Source organism: Oncorhynchus gorbuscha, linkage group LG18 (genome assembly GCF_021184085.1).
Source record: "Oncorhynchus gorbuscha isolate QuinsamMale2020 ecotype Even-year linkage group LG18, OgorEven_v1.0, whole genome shotgun sequence".
NCBI classification, from domain to species: Eukaryota; Metazoa; Chordata; class Actinopteri; order Salmoniformes; family Salmonidae; genus Oncorhynchus; species Oncorhynchus gorbuscha.
Genome location: NC_060190.1, coordinates 76,541,496 through 76,568,052, shown reverse-complemented (window position 1 = coordinate 76,568,052; position 26,557 = coordinate 76,541,496). Strand labels below are relative to the sequence as shown.

General features: G+C 40.7%; 2 protein-coding genes across 2 annotated transcripts in view; both read right to left on the bottom strand.

The window, feature by feature from the left end:
- The window catches only part of LOC124004372 (semaphorin-3D-like), a 138,847-nt gene extending 132,641 nt beyond the window's left edge, over positions 1–6,206 (bottom strand). The window contains exon 1 of the mRNA XM_046313225.1: positions 5,985–6,206. The gene's annotated coding sequence lies outside the window, so the exon portion shown is untranslated. The remainder of the gene's footprint in view (positions 1–5,984) is intronic.
- Positions 6,207–6,360: 154 nt separating this feature from the next.
- ssuh2.1 (ssu-2 homolog, tandem duplicate 1) overlaps positions 6,361–26,557 on the bottom strand; it is a 39,104-nt gene continuing 18,907 nt past the window's right edge. Inside the window, exons 3-12 of the mRNA XM_046313226.1 lie at positions 21,651–21,735; positions 16,406–16,535; positions 15,236–15,296; positions 14,863–14,987; positions 14,305–14,367; positions 13,875–13,984; positions 12,564–12,656; positions 9,380–9,485; positions 9,089–9,205; positions 6,361–7,287 (exon numbers count right to left, since the gene is read on the bottom strand). Of these exons, the coding sequence (XP_046169182.1) occupies positions 7,153–7,287; positions 9,089–9,205; positions 9,380–9,485; positions 12,564–12,656; positions 13,875–13,984; positions 14,305–14,367; positions 14,863–14,987; positions 15,236–15,296; positions 16,406–16,535; positions 21,651–21,735 (1,025 nt within the window). The 3' untranslated portion in view covers positions 6,361–7,152. The remainder of the gene's footprint in view (positions 7,288–9,088; positions 9,206–9,379; positions 9,486–12,563; positions 12,657–13,874; positions 13,985–14,304; positions 14,368–14,862; positions 14,988–15,235; positions 15,297–16,405; positions 16,536–21,650; positions 21,736–26,557) is intronic.

Here is a 26,557-nt window from a genome sequence, read left to right as displayed (position 1 = left end):
TATATATATATTGATATATGGCAGGGTGTTATATAGTTATATATATTGATGATATATGGCAGGGTGTTATATATATATATATATTGATGATATATTGATGATATATGGCAGGGCGTTATATAGTTATATATATATATTGATGATATATGGCGGGGTGTTATATAGTTATATATATATATTGATGATATATGGCGGGGTGTTATATAGTTATATATATATATTGATGATATATGGCAGGGCGTTATATAGTTATATATATATATTGATGATATATGGCAGGGCGTTATATAGTTATATATATATATTGATGATATATGGCGGGGTGTTATATAGTTATATATATTGATGATATATGGCAGTTATATATATATATTGATGATATGTTATATATATATATTGATGATATATGGCAGGGTGTTATATATATATATATTGATGATATATGGCAGGGTGTTATTATATATATTGATGATATATGGCAGGGTGTTATATATATATATTGATGATATATGGCAGGGTGTTATATATATATATATTATGATATATTGATGATATATGGCAGGGCGTTATATAGTTATATATATATATTGATGATATATGGCGGGGTGTTATATAGTTATATATATATATTGATGATATATGGCAGGGCGTTATATAGTTATATATATATATTGATGATATATGGCAGGGGTTATATAGTTATATATATTGATGATATATAGGGCGTTATATATATATATTGATGATATATGGCAGGGTGTTATATATATATATTGATGATATATGGCAGGGTGTTATATAGTTATATATATATATATTGATGATATATGACAGGGTGTTATATATATATATATATTGATGATATACAGGGTGTTATATATATATATATTGATGATATATGACAGGGTGTTATATATATATATATATTGATGATATATGACAGGGTGTTATATAGTTATATATATTGATGATATATGGCAGAGTGTTATATATATATATATTGATGATATATGACAGGGTGTTATATATATATATATTGATGATATATGGCAGGGTGTTATATAGATATATATATATATATTGATGATATATGGCAGGGTGTTATATAGATATATATATATATATTGATGATATATGGCAGGGTGTTATATATATATATATTGATGATATATGGCAGGGTGTTTTATATATATATATTGATGATATATGGCAGGGTGTTATATATATATATATTGATGATATATGGCAGGGTGTTATATATATATATTGATGATATATGGCAGGGCGTTATATAGTTATATATATTGATGATATATGGCAGGGTGTTATATAGTTATATATATTGATGATATATGGCAGGGCGTTATATAGTTATATATATTGATGATATATGGCAGGGTGTTATATATATATATTGATGATATATGGCAGGGTGTTATTATATATATATATTGATGATATATGGCAGGGCGTTATATATATATATATTGATGATATATGGCAGGGTGTTATATATATAAATATTGATGATATATGGCAGGGCGTTATATATATATATATTGATGATATATGGCAGGGGGTGTTATATAGTTATATATATATATATTGAGTTATATATATATATTGATATATGACATATGTTATAGGGTATATATATATTGATGATATATGGCAGGGCGTTATATAGTTATATATATTGATGATATATGGCAGGGTGTGTTATATAGTTATATATATATATTGATGATATATGGCAGGGTGTTATATAGTTATATATATATATATTGATGATATATGACAGGGTGTTATATATATATATATTGATGATATATGGCAGGGTGTTATATAGTTATATATATATATTGATGATATATGGCAGGGGTTATATATATATATATTGATGATATATAGTTATATTATATATATTGATGATATATGGCAGGGCATTATATAGTTATATATATTGATGATATATGGCAGGGTGTTATATAGTTATATATATTGATGATATATGGCAGGGCGTTATATAGTTATATATATATATATTGATGATATATGGCAGGGTGTTATATATATATATTGATGATATATGGCAGGGCGTTATATAGTTATATATATATATATTGATGATATATGGCAGGGCGTTATATAGTTATATATATATATATATATATATTGATGATATATGGCAGGGCGTTATATATATATATTGATGATATATGGCAGGGCGTTATATAGTTATATATATATATATTGATGATATATGGCAGGGCGTTATATAGTTATATATATTGATGATATATGGCAGGGTGTTATATATATATATATTGATGATATATGGCAGGGCGTTATATAGTTATATATATTGATGATATATGGCAGGGTGTTATATATATATATATTGATGATATATGGCAGGGCGTTATATAGTTATATATATATATATTGATGATATATGGCAGGGCGTTATATAGTTATATATATATATATTGATGATATATGGCAAGGCGTTATATATATATATTGATGATCTATGGCAGGGCGTTATATAGTCATATACTTTTGGCCTATTTGCATTGACCCCCTCTCACCCTCACCCCCATTTTTAAAGTGATGCGTCTCTCTGTTTATTATCTATACATAGTCACTTTACCTACATTTACATAAACTCAGCAAAAATAGAAATGCCCCTTTTTCAGGACCCTGTCTTTCAAAGATAATTTGTAAAAATCCAAATAACTTCACAGATCTTCATTATAAAGGGTTGAAACACTGTTTCCCATGCTTGTTCAATGAACCATAAACAATGAATGAACATGCACCTGTAGAACGGTCGTTAAGACACTAACAGCTTACAGCCGGTAGGAAACTAAGGTCACAGTTATGAAAACTTAGGACACTAAAGAGGCCTTTCTACTGACTCTGAAAAACACCTAAAGAAAGATGCCCAGGGTCCCTGCTCATCTGCGTGGAGGCATGAGGACTGCAGATGTGGCCAGGGCAATAAATTGCAAAGTCCGTACTGCCTTAGACAGCGCTACAGGGAGACAGGACGGACAGCTGATCGTCCTCACAGTGGCAGACCACGTGTAACAAGACCTGCACAGGATCGGAAAATCTGAACATCACACCTGCGGGACAGGTACAGAATGGAAACAACTGCCCGAGTTACACCAGGAACACACAATCCCTCCATCAGACTGTCCGCAATAGGCAGAAAGAGGCTGGACTGAGGGCTTGTAGGCCTGTTGTAAGGCAGGTCCTCACCAGACATCACCGGCAACAACGTCGCCTATGGGCATAAACCCACCGTCGCTGGACCAGCGATATTGTCATACCAGGGGTAATGGTCGGATTTGCGCAGGGTATCCTGCTTCCTGCAGGCTCATCCTGACATGACCCTCCAGCATGACAATGCCACCAGCCATACTGCTTGTTCTGTGCGTGATTTCCTGCAAGACAGGAATGTCAGTGTTCTGCCATGGCCAGCGAAGAGCCTGGATCTCAATCCCTTTGAGCACATCTGGGACCTGTTGAATGGGAGGGTCAGGGCTAGGGCCATTCCCCCCAGAAACTTGCAGGTGCCTTGGTGGAAGAGTGAGGTAACATCTCACAGCAAGAACTGGAAAATATGGTGCAGTTCATGAGGAGGAGATGCACTGCAGTACTTAATGCAGCTGGTGGCCACACCAGATACTGACTGTTACTTTTGATTTGATCCCTCCTTTGTTCAGGGACACATTATTCCATTTCTGTTAGTCACATGTCTGTGGAACTTGTTCAGTTTATTTCTCAGTTGTTGCATCTTGTTATGTTCATCCAAATATTTACACATGTTTAAGTTTGCTGAAAATAAACACAGTTGACAGTGAGAGGACGTTTCTTTTTTTGCAGAGGTTATTACCTTAATTACCTCGACAAACCGGTGCCCCCGCACATTGACTCTGTACCGTAACACCCTGTATATAGCCTCCACATTGACTCTGTACCGGTACCCCCTGTATATAGCCTCCACATTGACTCTGTACCAGTATCCCCTGTATATAGCCTCCACATTGACTCTGTACCGGTACCACCTGTATATAGCCTCCACATTGACTCTGTACTGGTACCCCCTGTATATAGCCTTCACATTGACTCTGTACCGTAACACCCTCTATATAGCCTCCACGTTGACTCTGTACCGTAATACCCTGTATATAGCCTCCACATTGACTCTGTACCGTAATACCCCGCATATAGCCTCCACATTGACTCTGTACCGTAATACCCTGTATATAGCCTCCACATTGACTCTGTACCGTAATACCCTGTATATAGCCTCCACATGGACTCTGTACCGTAATACCCTGTATATAGCCTCCACATTGACTCTGTACCGTAACACCCTGTATATAGCCTCCACATTGACTCTGTACCGTAATACCCTGTATATAGCCTCCACATTGACTCTGTACTGTAATACCCTGTATATAGCCTCGTTACTGTTATTTTATTGTTGGTATTTAATTATTTTTTATATTTTCTTTAGTTACTTAATAGCAGGCTAGTGATTGCTCAAATCAAATCACATTTTATTGGTCACATACACATGGTTAGCAGATGTTAATGTGAGTGTAGCGAAATGCTTGTGATAGACAAGGATTCCTTCCAAACAACTCATTGTTGAATTTGCAATTTTCAACTTGTTGTGTAATGTTTATGTCCAATGGCCGATGAGCACCGATAAGTTTTCTCTATAATTACTCTTCATTATTTATCCTCATATGTCAAGGATTAAAAAGGGTTTGCCAATAGAATATCGATTTGATTCATGGTGATGACTGCTACCTAAGATTTTGAAAGCATGATGTTGACATGATCAAAGCTACTGTAAATATAACGTGATTTGACAAGGCCAATAACCTTGAGCCTTCTTGGATGGGCACTCCTAATGTAACTCTATGTCAGCACCCAAGGGGCTTGAATTTTCGAGCTCTACCCTTAGACTTGGCGTTGAAGTAGTGTCCCCATGAGTGACAGAACACTGAGCCAATCACAGCACAACCAGAGAACATTACCGACACCTACACCCTGTATTTTCCACTTGGCTGCCCAACCACCACAGAAAACACTGAGCTGTGCTGAAAGACCTGCATTTTTGGAGTTGCCTTTGTATGTGGCTTAATTAACTCAATCAAAATAAAAATAAACATTTTTACATTGTTTGCAAACTGATATGACACATAAATCCCAAAATAACATGCAAAACAGGCAAGCCGAAAAAAAGAAGGAAAAAAAGTGGGGCTCATAACAAGTGTGGCTCTGCCCCACCTGTCCAGAATGACGGGTCGCCATTGATCTCAGTTACCAGCGGAGCAAGGTATCAAACCGTTAAAGCACTGTGAGGTGTGAACACTGCCCCTGAGTCCCACAGAGAGTGTAGGACGCAGCTTGCAGGATCTCTACAGTGTAGAGCGGGCAGCACTGTGAACGTGTCAACGACAGCCTACTCAAACTCTCCAAGCATCTGTCTCTCTGCTTCTCTGTTTCTTTCTTTCTCTACCTAATTTCACCACCTCTCTCCCCAAGTAGGTTAAAGTATCTTTCCCCATCTTTTGATATTGTGTTTAAAAGGTTAAAACGCATCAAATCAGTGCATATTTTTACCTTGTCTGCTCGGGGATTCGATCCGACGCTTTAACCACTAGGCAACCTGTTTCCCCAAATGGTTATATACAGAGGCACAAACGTTTGCCAAAAATAATGTGGGTATAATATTGATTGATCTAGAAATTGAACAAGTTTTATGTGTTCATGTTTTTTTTTAATGGTCGAACTGATAAACTGCACAAAATAATTCTCAATTCTCACTTTATATAATTGACCTTCACACAATATGCTCAGAGCCTGCCTCAGAGCACCCAGCAAACATATCCAGTTGTCACACAGTAAACACAGCAAAGTTGTCAACAGTTATAACACAAACGTTTCAGTAAACTCACCAGACACTCTTTTGTTGATAGTGATTCCTGAAGATGAGTTATTCCACTCCTAATTTACCGCAGACAGCCTAATGATACAGAGCGAGAGAAACCGACTGCTGCGAGCCTTGAAAAAGCGAAGTGAGGTGAGATGTCTCCACATTGTCCTCCTTCCTCACGTTATAAACAAAGTCCGCATGCTGGTCTGGGAAGGCCACTCCTCCAATAGTCAATTACACTCCATGTTCCTGCGCTGCGCTTCCCAGCCCCTCCAGCTCTCTCGCCAAGAAAATATCTGCTTATTTCACTCATGACGCACACCGGGTGGGAATAAAGTGTTTGTGCAGGTGTATCTATTCCACTACAGTATTGGTTTGGTAATTTAACAACGGGCAGAGACAAGTCGTTTGTTTTATTCAACAAGTAATTACACCCTTCCAGTTCCAAATGATGAAAAATACAAATATTCAAAATCATATTATTTTTGATGATAAAAATACAGGGTATATAAAAGTTGTTTTATTTTGCATATAGGCGGTAAGGTGCATTTATTAAAATTCAGATTTATATATATAAAAAAACATTTAGATGATTACAACTAGAAACAAACAGGCAACACACCTCTCTTATTCTGAGCTTAGATCTCAGTGGATGATCCAGAACCATGGAAACAGATTCTCCATAGAATTAAAAGGATTCCGCTTCTCATTCTATGTTCTACAGTTCCATCTCTATGATCAAAACTGGAGAGGCCTCGGCGGTACAGACAAACGTAACAGAATTCAGAATAAAATATTCCATTATCCAACTTCATAAACTGTGTATATTATTGTTATAGTATAGCATATACTTTCAATTCAATGGTGTGATGGAAAAATCAGTGGTTGGAATGGCTGGAATGAACAGGCACTGGTTTTACATTGAGTTTCAACATGGCTAGCACCCTTTTGAGTAAAAAAAAAAGAAGATAATAATTACAAATGTAAAAATGTCAGGATAGACTTTTGTCTATACACAATCAATAAGACGGTAGTCACACTTTCCTAGAACACTGTAGACATTCCTTATCTCCTTGGTTATACGACAACAATAAGTAAAGTATATTGTAATGACTATGACTGTAAAATATTCATTCAAAAAAAAACAAAAGGACAAGACTAACATTAACATTATCATGAGATGTTTCCTTTTATAATATAACACAGGCGGAAGGATATTTAGGAGTGAAAACCTTATTCTCGAGACCGTAAACAAAGTAGTCGTAGTCTTTTCCACTGTAGGAATAGAAGGCGTGAGTGATGGGAACCAACTCGATGGTTTGACGCTGTGAACAAAACAGAAACATTTGAGTAGATATTACTACACATGATCAACAGAGCCTCTATCCCAGGAATGATCTGTTATATTTATGTCAGTGCTGCCCTCTAGTGGCCGTTAACAGGAATAACATTTTAGTTTTTTTAAGGAAGAAAGGTTGTAGTTGAACAGTAAAGAAACTGGCCTCAGGTGGGGCACGGCAGGAGGGGAGAAGTCCATTCAGGAGTATTACAGGCTGAGATACCCTTTCCACACTATCATCCTGACCCAAATCAAACTGGGTTGACTCCAAAAACTCTGCTCGAAAAGTAATCAGGCTAGCTCAGTACGGCTTGGTCTGACTCGGCTTGGTTAGGTTCGGTATTGTGAAAAGCCCTAGAGCAGACTCACTGGCTGCAGGATGCGACTGACAGAGGAGAGGACGAAGGAAGTAAGAAAGAATGCAGTTGAGTAGTATTGGGACAGAACCCTTACAGGTGTAACTCATTTGTAAGTCGCTCTGGATAAGAGCGTCTGCTAAATGACTTAAATGTAAATGTAATGTAAATGCAGGATTCTACTGACAGAGGAGGAAGGAAGGAAAGGAAAGATGGAAGAAAGCAGGATTATTAGGAAAGGTCCCTAACAGGGCTGAAAGACTAGAAAAACACCTGTTGTAGGATACAACTGACGAGAGAGAGAGAGAGAGAGAGAGAGAGAGAGAGAGAGAGAGAGAGAGAGAGAGAGAGAGAGAGAGAGAGAGAGAGAGAGAGAGAGAGAGAGAGAGAGAGAGAGAGAGAGAGAGAGAAAATCACGAGTATTGGACCAGGACACTAGCTATAGGCCCAGAGATAACTCACCTGCTGTAGGATGAGAAGTGGACCAGGACACCAGCTATAGGCCCAGAGATAACTCACCTGCTGTAGGATGAGAAGTGGACCAGGACACCAGCTATAGGCCCAGAGATAACTCACCTGCTGTAGGATGAGAAGTGGACCAGAACACCAGCTATAGGCCCAGCGATAACTCACCTGTTGTAAGATGAGTATTGGACCAGGACACCAGCTATAGACCCAGAGATAACTCACCTGTTATAAGATGAGTATTGGACCAGGACACCAGCTATAGGCCCAGAGATAACTCACCTGATGTAAGATGAGTATTGGACCAGGACACCAGCTATAGACCCAGAGATAACTCACCTGTTGTAAGATGAGTATTGGACCAGGACACCAGCTATAGGCCCAGAGATAACTCACCTGTTGTAGGATGAGTATTGGACCAGGACACCAGCTATAGGCCCAGAGATAACTCACCTGTTGTAGGATGAGAATTGGACCAGAACACCAGCTATAGGCCCAGAGATAACTCACCTGTTGTAGGATGAGAATTGGACCAGAACACCAGCTATAGGCCCAGAGATAACTTAGCTGTTGTAGGATGAGAATTGGACCAGAACACCAGCTATAGGCCCAGAGATAACTCACCTGTTGTAGGATGAGAATTGGACCAGAACACCAGCTATAGGCCCAGAGATAACTTACCTGTTGTAGGATGAGAATTGGACCAGAACACCAGCTATAGGCCCAGAGATAACTTACCTGTTGTAGGATGAGAATTGGACCAGAACACCAGCTATAGGCCCAGAGATAACTCACCTGCTGTAGGATGAGTATTGGACCAGGACACCAGCTATAGGCCCAGAGATAACTTACCTGTTGTAGGATGAGAATTGGACCGGAACACCAGCTATAGGCCCAGAGATAACTCACCTGTTGTAGGATGAGAATTGGACCAGAACACCAGCTATAAGCCCAGAGATAACTCACCTGTTGTAGGATGCGACAGGGAACTTGCTGTGGTGAGAACTTGCTGTGGTGTTCCTGAGACGCCTTCCTGGAGGCGTCACAGATCTCCTGGTCAGGAAAACCCACGATGGGGTACACCTGGGGGAATGAGCCCGGTAAGGTTAGAGTATGATAACATAACACCACAGTGACAGGCATGTAGCCTGATGGGAGTTCTAGCCAACCTCTCTATCATGGTCACATAGAGATCTGGGATCAGGTTAACACATCTTTACAGCCCTTCTACTCTGGGAAAATAAAATAGATCCTTACCAGAATACTTTCATCAACGAAGAAGGCGTCCCCAGACACCTTCTCAAACTTCTTGAGAGGGAACTCAGGCAGCCGGTCCGGTACGAACTCAAACACGTGGTTCTTCCTGCAGGAAAATGGACCAACGGGATGCTTCTGTTTCAGTGTTTCCCCTATATTCATTTACCAGCTGCCACAATGTAATATGATGGAATCATTTGAGTCTATATTTTTTGGGCTGAGACGCTCTTAAATGGACAGTCGTTAGCTCAACGACTGGAGTCTATGGGAATAGCTAGCATGTAACTGCGCTAATCCATTGCCACCACTGCTGATATAAATACTAGGGGAAATCCTTGATTCTGTTGACTTAAGAGTTTACACAATATTACAGGTTACAATGACATGAACTGTTTGTTCAGCTTGTAATATGACATTTCAGTTCAGTTCAGCAGGACAATAACATGAACTGTTTGTTCAGCTTGTAATATGACTCTTCAGTTCAGCAGGACAATAACATGAACTGTTTGTTCAGCTTGTAATATGACTCTTCAGTTCAGTAGGACAATAACATGAACTGTTTGTTCAGCTTGTAATATGACTCTTCAGTTCAGCAGGACAATAACATGAACTGTTTGTTCAGCTTGTAATATGACTCTTCAGTTCAGCAGGACAATAACATGAACTGTTTGTTCAGCTTGTAATATGACTCTTCAGTTCAGCAGGACAATAACATGAACTGTTTGTTCAGCTTGTAATATGACTCTTCAGTTCAGCAGGACAATAACATGAACTGTTTGTTCAGCTTGTAATATGACTCTTCAGTTCAGCAGGACAATAACATGAACTGTTTGTTCAGCTTGTAATATGACTCTTCAGTTCAGCAGGACAATAACATGAACTGTTTGTTCAGCTTGTAATATGACTCTTCTGTTCAGTAGGACAATAACATGAACTGTTTGTTCAGCTTGTAATATGACTCCTCAGTTCAGCAGGACAATAACATGAACTGTTTGTTCAGCTTGTAATATGACTCTTCAGTTCAGCAGGACAATAACATGAACTGTTTGTTCAGCTTGTAATATGACTCTTCAGTTCAGTTCAGCAGGACAATAACATGAACTGTTTGTTCAGCTTATAATATGACTCTTCAGTTCAGTTCAGCAGGACAATAACATGAACTGTTTGTTCAGCTTGTATTACGACTCTTCTGTTCAGTTCAGCAGGACAATAACATGAACTGTTTTTTCAGCTTGTATTACGACTCTTCTGTTCAGTAGGACAATAACATGAACTGTTTGTTCAGCTTGTATTACGACTCTTCAGTTCAGTTCAGCAGGACAATAACATGAACTGTTTGTTCAGCTTGTAATATGACTCTTCAGTTCAGTTCAGCAGGACAATAACATGAACTGTTTGTTCAGCTTATAATATGACTCTTCAGTTCAGTTCAGCAGGACAATAACATGAACTGTTTGTTCAGCTTGTATTACAACTCTTCTGTTCAGTTCAGCAGGACAATAACATGAACTGTTTGTTCAGCTGGTATTACGACTCTTCTGTTCAGTAGGACAATAACATGAACTGTTTGTTCAGCTGGTATTACGACTCTTCTGTTCAGTAGGACAATAACATGAACTGTTTGTTCAGCTTGTAATACGACTCTTCAGTTCAGTAGGACAATAACATGAACTGTTTGTTCAGCTTGTATTACGACTCTTCTGTTCAGTTCAGCAGGACAATAACATGAACAGTTCATTCAGCTTGTATTACCACTCTTCAGTTCAGTAGGACAATAACATGAACAGTTCGTTCAGCTTGTAATACGACTCTTCAGTTCAGTAGGACAATAACATGAACAGTTCGTTCAGCTTGTAATACGACTCTTCAGTTCAGCAGGACAATAACATGAACTGTTTGTTCAGCTTGTATTACGACTCTTCTGTTCAGTTCAGTAGGACAATAACATGAACAGTTCGTTCAGCTTGTATTACGACTCTTTGTGGCGTTAAGAACATCATAATACCCTGACTACACCGCTCACGTTGCAAAATAAATGTAGAAATCTATATTAGTCAATTATTTCCCCCACACTGCTCACGCGCGCCAACGAGCGTCTGCAAGTCTTGCCTCTTCCATCTCCTCATAGGTTCACAGAAACAGGTGCCCACGTTCCATCTCCTCATTGGTTATACCCACGTGGGTGATAGAAAGACGAACGAGGTTGGTGGCGGTAAGGCACCTAACTTATGAAAGTTGACAATCGCAATATAAAGCCCAGAGAAGAAAAGGCCTGGAAGGAGCAGAGATGACTAGAATCGATTCGGTTGACCGTTTTATGTGTGGATTAATTGTCGGAGTAGAGGACCTTGTGCATCTCAGGTTAAATAACAACTCAATGTTTATGTCCCAGGACAAATTAGCTAGCACCAGAACGCTAGCTAAATAGGACAAATTAGCTAGCAAGTGTAAGCTAGCTAAATAGGACAAATTAGCTAGCAAGTGTAAGCTAGCTAAATAGGACAAATTAGCTAGCAAGTGTAAGCTAGCTAAATAGGACAAATTAGCTAGCAAGTGTAAGCTAGCTAAATAGGACAAATTAGCTAGCAAGTGTAAGCTAGCTAAATAGCCATAACAGTTTAATGTTTTTCGACCTGTCCCCAAATTAATGTAATTGGTTAAGAGTTTGTTTTGATATTTTAACCTGCATGTCGCGATTGCGTTTGGTGTGCGGGGACAAAATAAATGTATGCATGATGGGGCAAGATGGCGCACACGGACAGCCGACGCATTGTGACATCTTCGGGCCGTTTAAAGGACCGACGCACTGTGACATCTTCGGGCCGTTTAAAGGACCGACGCACTGTGACATCTTCGAGCCATTTAAAGGACCGACCCATTGTGACATCTTCGGGCCGTTAAAGGACCGACGCACTGTGACATCTTCGGGCCGTTTAAAGGACCGACGCACTGTGACATCTTCGGGCCGTTTAAAGGACCGACGCACTGTGACATCTTCGGGCCGTTAAAGGACCGACGCACTGTGACATCTTTGGGCCGTTAAAGGACCGACGCACTGTGACATCTTCGGGCCGTTAAAGGACCGACGCACTGTGACATCTTCGAGCCGTTAAAGTACCGACACATTGTTAAAAACACTTTGTAGGCTTAGGTTCCATCGGGGAAACCGGGCCCAGTTCAGTACCATGTGATGGTGAGCTGAATGAAGTGCATCAGGTTTCTGTTGCCCTGACAGGTGGGGCAGGTCTTGTGTCCGTGTCCATGGCAGAACGTGCATCTAGAGGAGAGACATCAATCAATCAATTAGCCAATCAATCAATCAATCAACAAATGAATAAATGACGTCCATGGTAGAACATACACCTGAATAAAAGACATTAATAAATCAATTAGCCAACCAATCAACAGAAAGTACATCTGGAGGAGAAAACTGGAACAAAGGAGAGTTTTAATCATCGAAACTCAAGGGGATATAATCAATCAATCACTAAATAAATCACTTAATCATTATTGATACAATGCAATTTGCAGCTCATATACTGGTGCTGTCCTTTAAAAACATTTTTATTTTTACCTTTATTTAACTAGGCAAGTCAGTTAAGAACAAATTCTTATTTTCAATGACGGCCTAGGAACAATGGGTTAACTGCCTGTTCAGGGGCAAAATGACAGATTTGTACCATGCCAGCTCGGGGTTTGAACTTGCAACCTTCTGGTTACTAGTCCAACGCTCTAACCACTAGGCTAACCTGCCGCCAGTTTGACTTAACATGAAATAAAATGCCTAGTTGCAGTAGACATTATCTTAAGACATCTTAACTCGTTTTTGATATCATGAACAGAGAGATTGTGAGTATATCAGTATATCATTGTGATGAGGAAGCTCTTCTCTTGTCCTGGCACTGCAATGGTGGAACTAGCACGGACTACATAGAGCCAGTCTATTGAAGAGAAATGTACTTAATATGAATGTGATATGTGGCTGTTTTCACCTAGCTATCTTAAGATGAATGCATTAACTGTAAGTCGCTCTGGATGAGAGCTTCTGCTCAATGCAAAATATACAGTAAATGTAGGTGTAAATACTGTAAATATATACAATAAATGTAGGTGTAAATACTGTACAAATATACAGTAAATGTAGTTGTAAATACTGTACAAATATACAATAAATGTAGGTGTAAATACTGTAAAAATATACAGTAAATGTAGGTGTAAATACTGTAAAAATATACAGTAAATGTAGGTGTAAATACTGTACAAATATACAATAAATGTAGGTGTAAATACTGTAAAAATATACAGTAAATGTAGGTGTAAATACTGTACAAATATACAATAAATGTAGGTGTAAATACTGTAAAAATATACAGTAAATGTAGGTGTAAATACTGTAAAAATATACAGTAAATGTAGGTGTAAATACTGTAAAAATATACAGTAAATGTAGGTGTAAATACTGTAAAAATATACAGTAAATGTAGGTGTCCTGCACCTCTTCCTCCCCCTTCCTTGGCAGCTGGAACATCTGTTGTTTCCGGCCCTGTTGTTACGTCCATGTCCTGTTGTCCTGCGACCATGTCCGTGGCAGAACGGACACCGCCTCTGAAACAGGGGACAGTTTATCAATACCTCTGAAACAGGGCCAAGAGGTTTCCCTGGCAACATGTCCGGACCCAAAAAACAACTCTGCACCCTGGTAGTTATAACCTACGGGGGGTGATTCTCGGACATAGAGAGAATCTGCATTGAGAAGGCTTTTTAAGTCGGAATAGGCTTTAATTTATGGACGGAAAACCACCCCTATAACTTGCTGGTCAGGTCACGTCGCTCAGGAAAACAACTCCTGGGCCTCCTAGACTAAAATGTCTAAAGAGAAGTGAGAAAGAGGGGATGTAAATAAGGAGGGAGGAGTTGCTACTTACATTTCCCCTCCCTGCACAGTGTGTGCAGCGCGTCCTACCACAGCCATGGCATCGGTGGCACGTCTGAAACAAACACAGCAGTGGTGAGGAGCGGAACACACACGCACACACACACACACACATGCACACACACACACACGCACGCACGCACGCACGCACACACACACGCACACACGCACACCCACACACACACAAGCACGCACACACACACACACACGCACACACGCACGCACGCACACACACACACACGCACACACACATACACACACAACATAGAAGGACAAACAAATGTATAACACACACACACGTGTCACACACAACCTTTACAGAATTTTGGACTCAGAAAAATGCCTAAATTACCGAAAAGCAGAGATGATGTATATTTTACTGAAAAGCAGAGTTGATGTATATTTGACTGAAAAGCAGAGATGATGTATTTACTGAAAAGCAGAGATGATGTATTTACTGAAAAGCAGAGATGATGTATTTACTGAAAAGCAGAGTTGATGTGAAGGACGTAAGACTCTTTCCTTTCAGGAGGTAATAACGTAGACATACCTTTACAAAGGAGGAGTGAGGGACACGCACTTTCAGGATCACATCGATGTATTTCTGCGGCTGTTGCACCGGGACGTCCCACGGAGGTGGGCTCATTCCGTACTGAGGTCCGTCTACCACCTGGCCTGAGAGATTGGAGGAAGAAACGCCATGGGATACCTCGCCTAGTTGCACATCTGTGTGTGTGCTCTAGTTAAGCCAACTCCGTTGGCATGCGTTGTTGTCCCATACGCATAATGTATGGGTACAAACGGGAACTTCTCAGATATGTGTGTATTTTGTAACGGACAGCAAATATGTCAGTTTCTGACAAAACACCTTGTCTAGTTCTTTAAAACAGACAAAAAGCTGTCCTGAGACAGTATGAAATTACCAGTAAATGGCTCCATCTCCCAGGCACTGGATCTGGACTCAGTGTATGTCTCCAAACGATACTGCCAACGAGAGGTTTCATTAGAGATACTGCCAACGAGAGGTTTCATTAGAGATTCTGCCAACGAGAGGTTTCATTAGAGATTCTGCCAACGAGAGGTTTCATTAGAGATTCTGCCAACGAGAGGTTTCATTAGAGATACTGCCAACGAGAGGTTTCATTAGAGATACTGCCAACGAGAGGTTTCATTAGAGATACTGCCAACGAGAGGTTTCATTAGAGATACTGCCAACGAGAGGTTTCATTAGAGATACTGCCAACGAGAGGTTTCATTAGAGATACTGCCAACGAGAGGTTTCATTAGAGATACTGCCAACAAGAGGTTTCATTAGAGATACTGCCAACGAGAGGTTTCATTAGAGATACTGCCAACAAGAGGTTTCATTAGAGATACTGCCAACAAAAGGTTTCATAAGAGATAATACCAACTAAAGGTTTCATTAGAGATACTGCCAACAAGAGGTTTCATTAGAGATACTGCCAACAAAAGGTTTCATAAGAGATAATACCAACTAAAGGTTTCATTAGAGATACTGCCAACAAGAGGTTTCATTAGAGATACTGCCAACAAAAGTCGCTCTGGATAAGAGCGTCTGCTAAATGACTTAAATGTAAATGTAAATGTAAGAGGTTTCATAAGAGATACTGCCAACAAGAGGTTTCATAAGAGATATTATCAACGAGAGGTTTCATTAGAGATATTACCAACTAGAGGTGACATTAGAGATATTACCAACTAGAGGTTTCATTAGAGATATTACCAACTAGAGGTTTCATTAGAGATATTACCAACTAGAGGTGTCATTAGAGATATTACCAACTAGAGGTGTCATTAGAGATATTACCAACTAGAGGTGTCATTAGAGATACTACCAACTAGAGGTTTCATTAGAGATACTGCCAACAAGAGGTTTCATTAGAGATACTGCCAACGAGAGGTTTCATTAGAGATACTGCCAACGAGAGGTTTCATTAGAGATACTGCCAACGAGAGGTTTCATTAGAGATACTGCCAACGAGAGGTTTCATTAGAGATATTACCAACAAGAGGTTTCATTAGAGATATTACTAAGGAGAGGTCTACTATGAAGGGCTAGTTAGCAGACTTACCCGATACATGGTGATAGGTTGTAGCTCCTTGAAGGTCAGGTTTCTGGCAGGCTTGCTGCTTTTGGACCACTTGGAGCCCACAAACTTCAGGAGAGCTTCCCTAGCCACACTCTCTGACACTTGAGGTACCCTGTAGAATTATTGATAAAAGTATTGATAAAGTATTGATACACCCTTGATAAAGATGAGAAAGAAAATACTGTATAAAATAAAGAATACAAATACGGAGATATATTGTATGCTCAAACAAATTAAAAAGTATATATAATATACAATTGCTCAAATAAATAGATTAGCCAAGAACCTTGTACTGGAATTCTACTTTTTAAAAAATATTTTTTTTTAAATGTGTCTCAGCTTAAAGCCCCCATGCAGTCTTTCTAAATGTATATTATTATAAATCATCACTGTGTGTTTATTTCCCTGGACCGCCTCTTGCCGTTGAAATGCTCAGTCTGATCGCGTGGGCGTGTTGTTACAAATGTTTCTATATTTACATACACAACCCTGATTGGCGGATAGGATTGTATCCTCCTACTGTAGGAAGTAGGAGGATACATATGCAAATAAAAGATGACGAGTCATTGGTTAGAATAATCAGATCAGACTGAGATGATAAAAAATAATGTGGGGGCTGTTTTGTTAGACTTCCATGCGGCTTTTGACATTATGGATCATAGTCTGCTGCTGGAAAAACGTGTTATGGCTTTACACACCATGCTATATTGTGGATAAAGAGTTACCTGTCTAACAGAACACAGAGGGTGTTCTTTAATGGAAGCCTCTCCAACATACGGTGGATTGCGAAAGTATTCACCCCCCTTGGCATTTTTCCTATTTTGTTGCCTTACAACCTGGAATTAAAATTGATTTACACAACATGTCTACCACTTTGAAGATCCAAATGATTTTCCTTGTGAAACAAACAAGAAATAATACCAATAAACAAAAAACACTTGCATAACTATTCACAAAGTCAATACTTTGTAGACCCAACTTTGCTTCAATTACAGCTGCAAGTCTCTTGGGGTATGTCTCTATAAGCTTGGCACATCTAGCCACTGGGATTTTTGCCCATTCCTTCAAGGCAACTGCTACAGCTCCTTCAAGTTGGATGGGTTCCGCTGGTGTACAGCGATCTTTAAGTCATAGCACAGATTCTCAATTAGATTGATGTCTGGGCTTTGACTAGGCCATTCCAAGACATTTAAATGTCCTGCTAGAAGGTGAACCTCCGTCCCAGTCTCAAATCTCTAGGTTTCCCTCAAGAATTTCCCAGTATTTAGCACCATCCATCATTCCTTTAATTCTTACCAGATTCCCAGTCCCTGCCGATGAAAAACATACCCACGGCATGATGCTGCCACCACCATGCTTCACTGTGGGGATGGTGTTCTCGGGGTGATGTGAGGTGTTGAGTTTGCGCCAGACATAGTGTTTTCCTTGATGGCCAAAAAGCACAATTTTATTCTCATCTGACCAGAGTACCTTCTTCCATATGTTTGGGGAGTCTCCCACATGCCTTCTGGCAAACAAATGTGTTTTCTTATTTTTTCTTTAACAATGGCTTTTTTCTGTCCACTCTTCTGTAAAGCCCAGCTCTGTGGAGTGTAAGGCTTAAAGTGGTCCTATGGACAGATACTCCAATCTCCGCTGTGGAGCTTTGCAGCTCCTTCATAGTTATCTTTGGTCTCTTTGTTGCCTCTCTGAAACCGTTGAGTGTAGGGGGCAGTATTTTGATGCTTGGATGAAAAACATACCAAAATGAAACTGCCTATTTCTCATGCCCAGAATCTCGAATATGCATATAATTTTCAGATTAAGATAGAAAGCCCTCTAACATTTCATAAACTGTCAAAATATTGTCTGTGAGTATAACAGAACTGATATTGCAGGCGAAAACCTGAGGAAAATCCAACCCGGAAGTGCTGTTTTTACTGAAAGCTCCATGTTCCATAGCCTACCTTCGCTCCATTTAAAGGGATATCAACCAGATTCCTTTTCCTATGGCTTCCAGATGTTGTGAACAGTCTTTAGAAATAGTTTCAGGCTTTTATTTTGAAAAATGAGCGAGAAAGATCACATAGCGTCATTGAATGGCTGGGTGCCAGCAGCGTTTTGCATGCGCAACAGCTTGGAGCAGACATTTTCTCTCTCTTTCCCATTGAAGAAGCTACAGTTTAAATATTATCGATTATATATTGTAAAAACAACCTGAGGATTGATTATAAAAAATGTTTGACATGTTTCTACGAACTTTACAGATACTATTTGGAATTTTAGTCTGCGATGTCGTGACCGCTAGAGCCTGTGGATTTCTGAACATAACGCGCAAACCAAATGGAGGTATTTTGGATATAAAATCATCTTTATGGAACAAAAGGAACATTTATTATGTAACTGGGAGTCTCTTGAGTGCAAACATCCGAAGATCATCAAAGGTAAGCGATTCATATTAATGTTTTTCTGACTTTCGTGACCAATCTACTTGACTGCTAGCTGTTTGTAATTGTTTTGTCTGCTGAGAGAGATGTCCTAACATAAACACTTGGAAAGCGTTTGCTGTAAAGCTTTTTAAATCTGACACGCCAGGTGGATTAACAACAAGCTAAGCTGTGTTTTGCTATATTGCACTTGTGATTTCATGAAATTTAAATATTTTAGTAATTTAATTTGAATTTGGTGCTCTGCAATTCAGCGGATGTTGACGAAAATGATCCCGCTAACGGGATGGGTGCGTCAATAAGTTTGAATGCCCTTGCCTGTTCCGTGAGTTTTGGTGGGCGGCCCTCTCTTGGCAGGTTTGTTGTGGTGACACAACTCTCTTGGCAGGTTTGTTGTGGTGGGATGTTCAAAGTTTATGATTTTATTCTTAACCCAACCCTGATCGGTACTTACATTTACATTTAAGTCATTTAGCAGACGCTCTTATCCAGAGCGACTTACAAATTGGTACTTCTCCACAACTTTGTTCCGGATCTGTTTGGAGAGCTCCTTGGTCTTCATGGTGCCCCTTGCTTGGTGGTGTCCGTTGATTAGTGGTGTTGCAGACTCTGGGTCCTTTCAGAACATATACTGAGATCATGTGACAGATCATGTGACACTTAGATTGCACACAGGTGCACTTTTTTAAACAAATTTTTAAACTTCTGAAGGTAATTGGTTGCACCAGATCTTATTTAGGGGCTTCATAGCAAAGGGGATGGGCTTCATGGAAAGGGGAGGGGCTTCACAGCAAAGGGGATGGGCTTCATAGCAAAGGGGAGGGGCTTCATAGCAAAGGGGGTGAATACATATGCACACACCACTTCTGTTTTTATTTTTTTTTGTGGTTTTTTGAAACAAGTATTTTTATTTTTTTCACTTCACTAATTTGGACTATTTTGTGTATGTTCATTACACGAGAGCCAAATAAAAATCTATTTAAAATTACAGGTTGAAATGCAACAAAATAGAAAAAATGCCAAGGGGGGGTGAATACTTTCGCAATCTACTGTAAATGCCTGGAGTTTGCTAAACAACATTAGCTCTTGGATTGCCATGGTCAGATACAATAATAGATGACACAATAATAGATGACACTATAATAGATGACACTATAATAGATGACACTATAATAGATGACACTATAATAGATGACACTATAATAGAAAACACTATATGACACTATAATAGAGCTCTGTGGCCAAGCACACCAGTGGTGGGTTTGGTGTCGAAAGTAGGATGCATATTTAGTGAATAACCTCATCCTTACTGTAAAATATGGTGGTGGATATTTGATGTTACTGGACTATTTTGCTTTCACTGGTCCTGTGGCCCTTGTTAAGGTCAACGTACCAGGACATTTTAGGCCAAAACTTGGATGCCTCTGCCAGGAGGCTGAAACTTGGCTGCAAGTGGATCTTCCAGAAAAACCATAACCACGAACACACATCAAAATCCGCAAAGAAATGGTTAATTGACCCACGAAATTAACATTTTGCAATGGCCATCTTAGTCTCCGGACTTGAACACCATTAAAAACCTGTTGATGTCGAAGGACATCAAGGATCTGGAAAGATTCTGTATGGAGGAATGGGCTTCGATCCCTCGCAATGTGTTCTCCAATCTCGTAAAACATTTTAGAAAAGGGATGTGGCGTTATCCTCGAAAGGGAAGTACTGAAAACAGAAAATCTCTTTCTCCGAGTATTAGAATCAAATAATTTCCCCCCAAAAAGGTTGCATACAATAACTCAATATTTGTATTATTTACTTAATACAGTCTTTTTAGCTCATCTTTATCAAGGTAGTCTGGAGTGTAGTAGCAGTATAGTACTGCAGTCTGGGTGTAGTAGTACTGTAGTCTGGGGTGCAGTAGTACTGTAGTCTGGGGTGTAGTAGTACTGTAGTAGTACTGTAGTATGGGGGGTAGTAGCAGTATAGTACTGTAGTGTGAGGTGTAGTAGTACTGTACTCTGAGGTGTAGTAGTACTGTAGTGTGAGGTGTAGTAGTACTGTAGTGTGAGGTGTAGTAGTACTGTAGTCTGGGGTGTAGTAGTACTGTAGTCTGGGGGTGTAGTAGTACTGTAGTCTGGGGGTGTAGTAGTACTGTAGTCTGGGGTGTAGTAGTACTGTAGTCTGGGGTGTAGTAGTACTGTAGTCTGGGGGTGTAGTAGTACTGTAGTCTGGGGGTGTAGTAGTACTGTAGTAGTACTGTAGTCTGGGGGTGTAGTAGTACTGTAGTCTGGGGGTGTAGTAGTACTGTAGTCTGGGGTGTAGTAGTACTGTAGTAGTACTGTAGTCTGGGGGTGTAGTAGTACTGTAGTAGTACTGTAGTCTGGGGGTGTAGTAGTACTGTAGTCTGGGGGTGTAGTAGTACTGTAGTCTGGGGTGTAGTAGTACTGTAGTCTGGGGGTGTAGTAGTACTGTAGTCTGGGGGTGTAGTAGTACTGTAGTCTGGGGGTGTAGTAGTACTGTAGTAGTACTGTAGTCTGGGGGTGTAGTAGTACTGTAGTAGTACTGTAGTCTGGGGGTGTAGTAGTACTGTAGTCTGGGGGTGTAGTAGTACTGTAGTCTGGGGGTGTAGTAGTACTGTAATGTGAGTGGTTTAACGCTCTTCAGCTGCTGACTCTGGAGCACATGTACGATGTACAGCTCACAGCATGGTTTCAAATCCAGCCCACTGTTCTTTCAGAATTCTCTTTATCCAATAAACATAGTAAACACTTCTATATTAAATAGCACAGTACTGTATCTAGTCTCACCTGACGTTCGGGACAGATGCATTCCTGTCATTCTCAGGTTGAGGGTTGTAGGCAGGGGGAGGAGGGTACAGCTGGTCTCCCGTGTCTGAGGGAAATACAAGCATTTCAGTCATTCATATGAAGGCAATCATGAAGTTATTTCGGTAATTAAACTTCAACACAGACGGGGTAAACACTGGAATCTACAGCCAAGTCAATCACCTTGTCTGCTTCAGAAATGGGCACCCTATTCCCAACACAGTGCGTTACTTTTGGCCAGTGCCACATAGACATCTGGTAAATTGTAGTGCACTATGTAGGGAATGGGGTGCCGTTTGAGACAGTTACGATAACATTCAGCGTCGTGTTCTAAAGGGCAGCGTAGTGTTCTAAATGACAGCGTCGTGTTCTAAAGGACAGCGTCGTGTTCTAAAGGACAGCGTCGTGTTCTAAAGGACAGCGTCGTGTTCTAAAGGACAGCGTCGTGTTCTAAATGACAGCGTAGTGTTCTAAATGACAGCGTAGTGTTCTAAATGACAGCGTCGTGTTCTAAAGGGCAGCGTAGTGTTCTAAAGGGCAGCGTCGTGTTCTAAAGGGCAGCGTCGTGTTCTAAATGACAGCGTCGTGTTCTAAAGGGCAGCGTAGTGTTCTAAAGGGCAGCGTCGTGTTCTAAAGGGCAGCGTCGTGTTCTAAAGGGCAGCGTCGTGTTCTAAAGGACAGCGTCGTGTTCTAAATGACAGCGTAGTGTTCTAAATGACAGCGTAGTGTTCTAAATGACAGCGTCGTGTTCTAAAGGGCAGCGTAGTGTTCTAAAGGGCAGCGTCGTGTTCTAAAGGGCAGCGTCGTGTTCTAAATGACAGCGTCGTGTTCTAAAGGGCAGCGTAGTGTTCTAAAGGGCAGCGTCGTGTTCTAAAGGGCAGCGTCGTGTTCTAAAGGGCAGCGTCATGTTCTAAAGGACAGCGTCGTGTTCTAAAGGACAGCGTCGTGTTCTAAAGGACAGCGTAGTGTTCTAAAGGGCAGCGTGGTGTTCTAAAGGACAGCGTGGTGTTCTAAAGGGCAGCGTCGTGTTCTAAAGGACAGCGTGGTGTTCTAAAGGGCAGCGTCGTGTTCTAAAGGACAGCGTGGTGTTCTAAAGGACAGCGTCGTGTTCCAAAGGACAGCGTAGTGTTCTAAAGGACAGCGTCGTGTTCTAAAGGACAGCGTAGTGTTCTAAAGGGCAGCGTCGTGTTCTAAAGGGCAGCGTGGTGTTCTAAAGGGCAGCGTCGTGTTCTAAAGGACAGCGTAGTGTTCTAAAGGGCAGCGTCGTGTTCTAAAGGACAGCGTCGTGTTCTAAAGGACAGCGTAGTGTTCTAAAGGGCAGCGTCGTGTTCTAAAGGACAGCGTGGTGTTCTAAAGGGCAGCGTCGTGTTCTAAAGGACAGCGTGGTGTTCTAAAGGGCAGCGTCGTGTTCTAAAGGACAGCGTGGTGTTCTAAAGGACAGCGTAGTGTTCTAAATGACAGCGTGGTGTTCTAAAGGACAGCGTAGTGTTCTAAAGGACAGCGTCGTGTTCTAAATGACAGTGTCGTGTTCTAAATGACAGTGTCGTGTTCTAAATGACAGCGTCGTGTTCTAAAGGGCAGCGTCGTGTTCTAAAGGACAGCGTAGTGTTCTAAATGACAGCGGCGTGTTCTAAATGACAGCGGCGTGTTCTAAATGACAGCGTTGTGTTCTAAAGGGCAGCGTCGTGTTCTAAAGGACAGCGTAGTGTTCTAAATGACAGTGTCGTGTTCTAAATGACAGTGGCGTGTTCTAAATGACAGTGTCGTGTTCTAAATGACAGCGTCGTGTTCTAAATGACAGTGTAGTGTTCAAAAGGACAGCGTAGTGTTCTAAAGGACAGCGTAGTGTTCTAAATGACAGCGTAGTGTTCTAAAGGACAGCGTAGTGTTCTAAAGGACAGCGCAGTGTTCTAAAGGACAGCGTAGTGTTCTAAAGGACAGCGTAGTGTTCTAAAGGACAGCGTAGTGTTCTAAAGGACAGCGTAGTGTTCTAAAGGACAGAGTAGTGTTCTAAAGGACAGTGTAATGTTCTAAAGGACAGTTTAGTGTTCTCAAGGACAGCGTAGTGTTCTAAAGGACAGCGTCGTGTTCTAAATGGTAGCGTGGTGTTCTAAAGGACAGCGTAGTGTTCTAAAGGACAGCGTAGTGTTCTAAAGGACAGTGTAATGTTCTAAAGGACAGTGTAGTGTTCTAAAGGACAGTGTAGTTGTTCTAAAGGACAGCATCGTGTTCTAAATGACAGCGTAGTGTTCTAAAGGACAGCGTAGTGTTCTAAATGACAGAGTAGTGTTCTAAAGGACAGCGTCGTGTTCTAAAGGGCAGCGTCATGTTCTAAAGGACAGCGTCGTTTTCTAAATGACAGTGTCGTGGTCTGAAGGACAGCGTAGTGTTCTAAAGGACAGCGTAGTTTTCTAAAGGACAGCGTAGTGTTCTAAATGACAGTGTGGTGTTCTAAAGGACAGCGTGGTGTTCTAAAGGACAGCGTCATGTTCTAAAGGACAGCGTAGTGTTCTAAAGGACAGCGTAGTGTTCTAAAGGACAGCGTAGTGTTCTAAATGACAGCGTAGTGTTCTAAAGGACAGTGTCGTGTTCAGAAGGACAGCGTAGTGTTCTAAATGACAGCGTGGTGTTCGAAAGGACAGTGTAGTGTTCTAAAGGACAGTGTAGTGTTCTAAATGACAGCGTAGTGTTCTAAAGGACAGCGTAGTGTTCTAAAGGACAGCGTAGTGTTCTAAAGGACAGCGTAGTGTTCTAAAGGACAGCGTAGTGTTCTAAAGGACAGTGCCGTGTTCTGAAGGACAGTGTGGTGTTCTAAATGACAGCATAGTGTTCTAAATGACAGCGTAGTGTTCTAAAGGACAGCATAGTGTTCTAAAGGACAGCGTAGTGTTCTAAATGACAGTGTAGTGTTCTAAATGACAGTGTAGTGTTCTGAAGGACAGCGTAGTGTTCTAAATGACAGTGTCGTGTTCTGAAGGACAGCGCAGTGTTCTAAATGACAGTGTCGTGTTCTGAAGGACAGCGCAGTGTTCTAAATGACAGTGTCGTGTTCTAAATGACAGTGTCGTGTTCTAAATGACAGCGTAGTGTTCTAAATGACAGCGTAGTGTTGTAAAGGACAGCGTAGTGTTCTAAAGGACAGCGTAGTGTTCTAAAGGACAGCGTAGTGTTCTAAAGGACAGCGTAGTGTTCTAAAGGACAGTGTCGTGTTCTGAAGGACAGTGTGGTGTTCTAAATGACAGCGTAGTGTTCTAAAGGACAGCATAGTGTTCTAAAGGACAGTGTCTTGTTCAGAAGGACAGCGTAGTGTTATAAATGACAGTGTGGTGTTCTAAAGGACAGTGTAGTGTTCTAAAGGACAGTATCGTGTTCTAAAGGACAGCGTAGTGTTCTAAAGGACAGTGTAGTGTTCTAAAGGACAGCGTAGTATTCTAAAGGACAGCGTAGTGTTCTAGAGGACAGTGTAGTGTTCTAAATGACAGTGTAGTGTTCTAAAGGACAGCGTAGTGTTCTGAAGGACAGCGTGGTGTTCTAAAGGAGAGCGTCGTGTTCTAAATGACAGCGTCGTGTTCTAAATGACAGCGTAGTGTTCTAAAGGACAGTGTAGTGTTCTAAAGGACAGTGTAGTGTTCTAAAGGACAACATCCTGTTCTCAATGACAGCGTAGTGTTCTAAAGGACAGCGTAGAGTTCTAAATGACAGCGTAGTGTTCTAAAGGACAGCGTCGTGTTCTAAAGGACAGCGTCGTGTTCTAAAGGACAGGGTCGTGCTTTAAATTAAAATGTCGTGTTCTGAAGGACAGCGTAGTGTTCTAAATTACAGTGTCGTGTTCTGAAGGACAGCGTCGTGTTCTAAATGACAGCGTGGTGTTCTAAATGACAGCGTAGTGTTCGAAATGACAGCGTAGTGTTCGAAATGACAGCGTAGTGTTCTAAAGGACAGCGTAGTGTTCTAAAGGACAGCGTAGTGTTCTAAAGGACAGCGTAGTGTTCTAAAGGACAGCGTAGTGTTCTAAATGACAGCGTAGTGTTCTAAATGACAGTGTAGTGTTCTGAAGGACAGCGTAGTGTTCTAAATGACAGTGTCGTGTTCTGAATGACAGTGTCGTGTTCTAAATGACAGCGTAGTGTTCTAAATGACAGCGTAGTGTTCTAAAGGACAGCGTAGTGTTCTCAAGGACAGTGTAGTGTTCTAAAGGACAGTGTAGTGTTCTAAAGGACAGTGTAGTGTTCTAAAGGACAGTGTAGTGTTCTAAAGGACCGCGTCGTGTTCTAAAGGACAGCGTAGTGTTCTAAATGACAGTGTAGTGTTCTGAAGGACAGCGTAGTGTTCTAAATGACAGTGTAGTGTTCTAAATGACAGCGTAGTGTTCTAAAGGACAGCGTAGTGTTCTCAAGGACAGTGTAGTGTTCTAAAGGACAGTGTCGTGTTCTGAAGGACAGCGTCGTGTTCTGAAGGACAGCGTCGTGTTCTAAAGGACAGCGTCGTATTCTAAAGGACAGCGTAGTGTTCTGAAGGACAGCGTCGTGTTCTAAAGGACAGCGTCATGTTCTGAAGGACAGCGTAGTGTTCTAAATGACAGTGTAGTGTTCTGAAGGACAGCGTAGTGTTCTAAATGACAGCGTAGTGTTCTAAATGACAGTGTCGTGTTCTAAATGACAGCGTAGTGTTCTAAATGACAGTGTAGTGTTCTGAAGGACAGCGTAGTGTTCTAAATGACAGTGTCGTGTTCTAAATGACAGTGGCGTGTTCTAAATGACAGTGTCATGTTCTAAATGACAGTGTAGTGTTCTGAAGGACAGCGTAGTGTTATAAAGGACAGCGTAGTGTTCTAAAGGACAGCGTAGTGTTCTAAAGGACAGTGTAGTGTTCTAAAGGACCGCATCGTG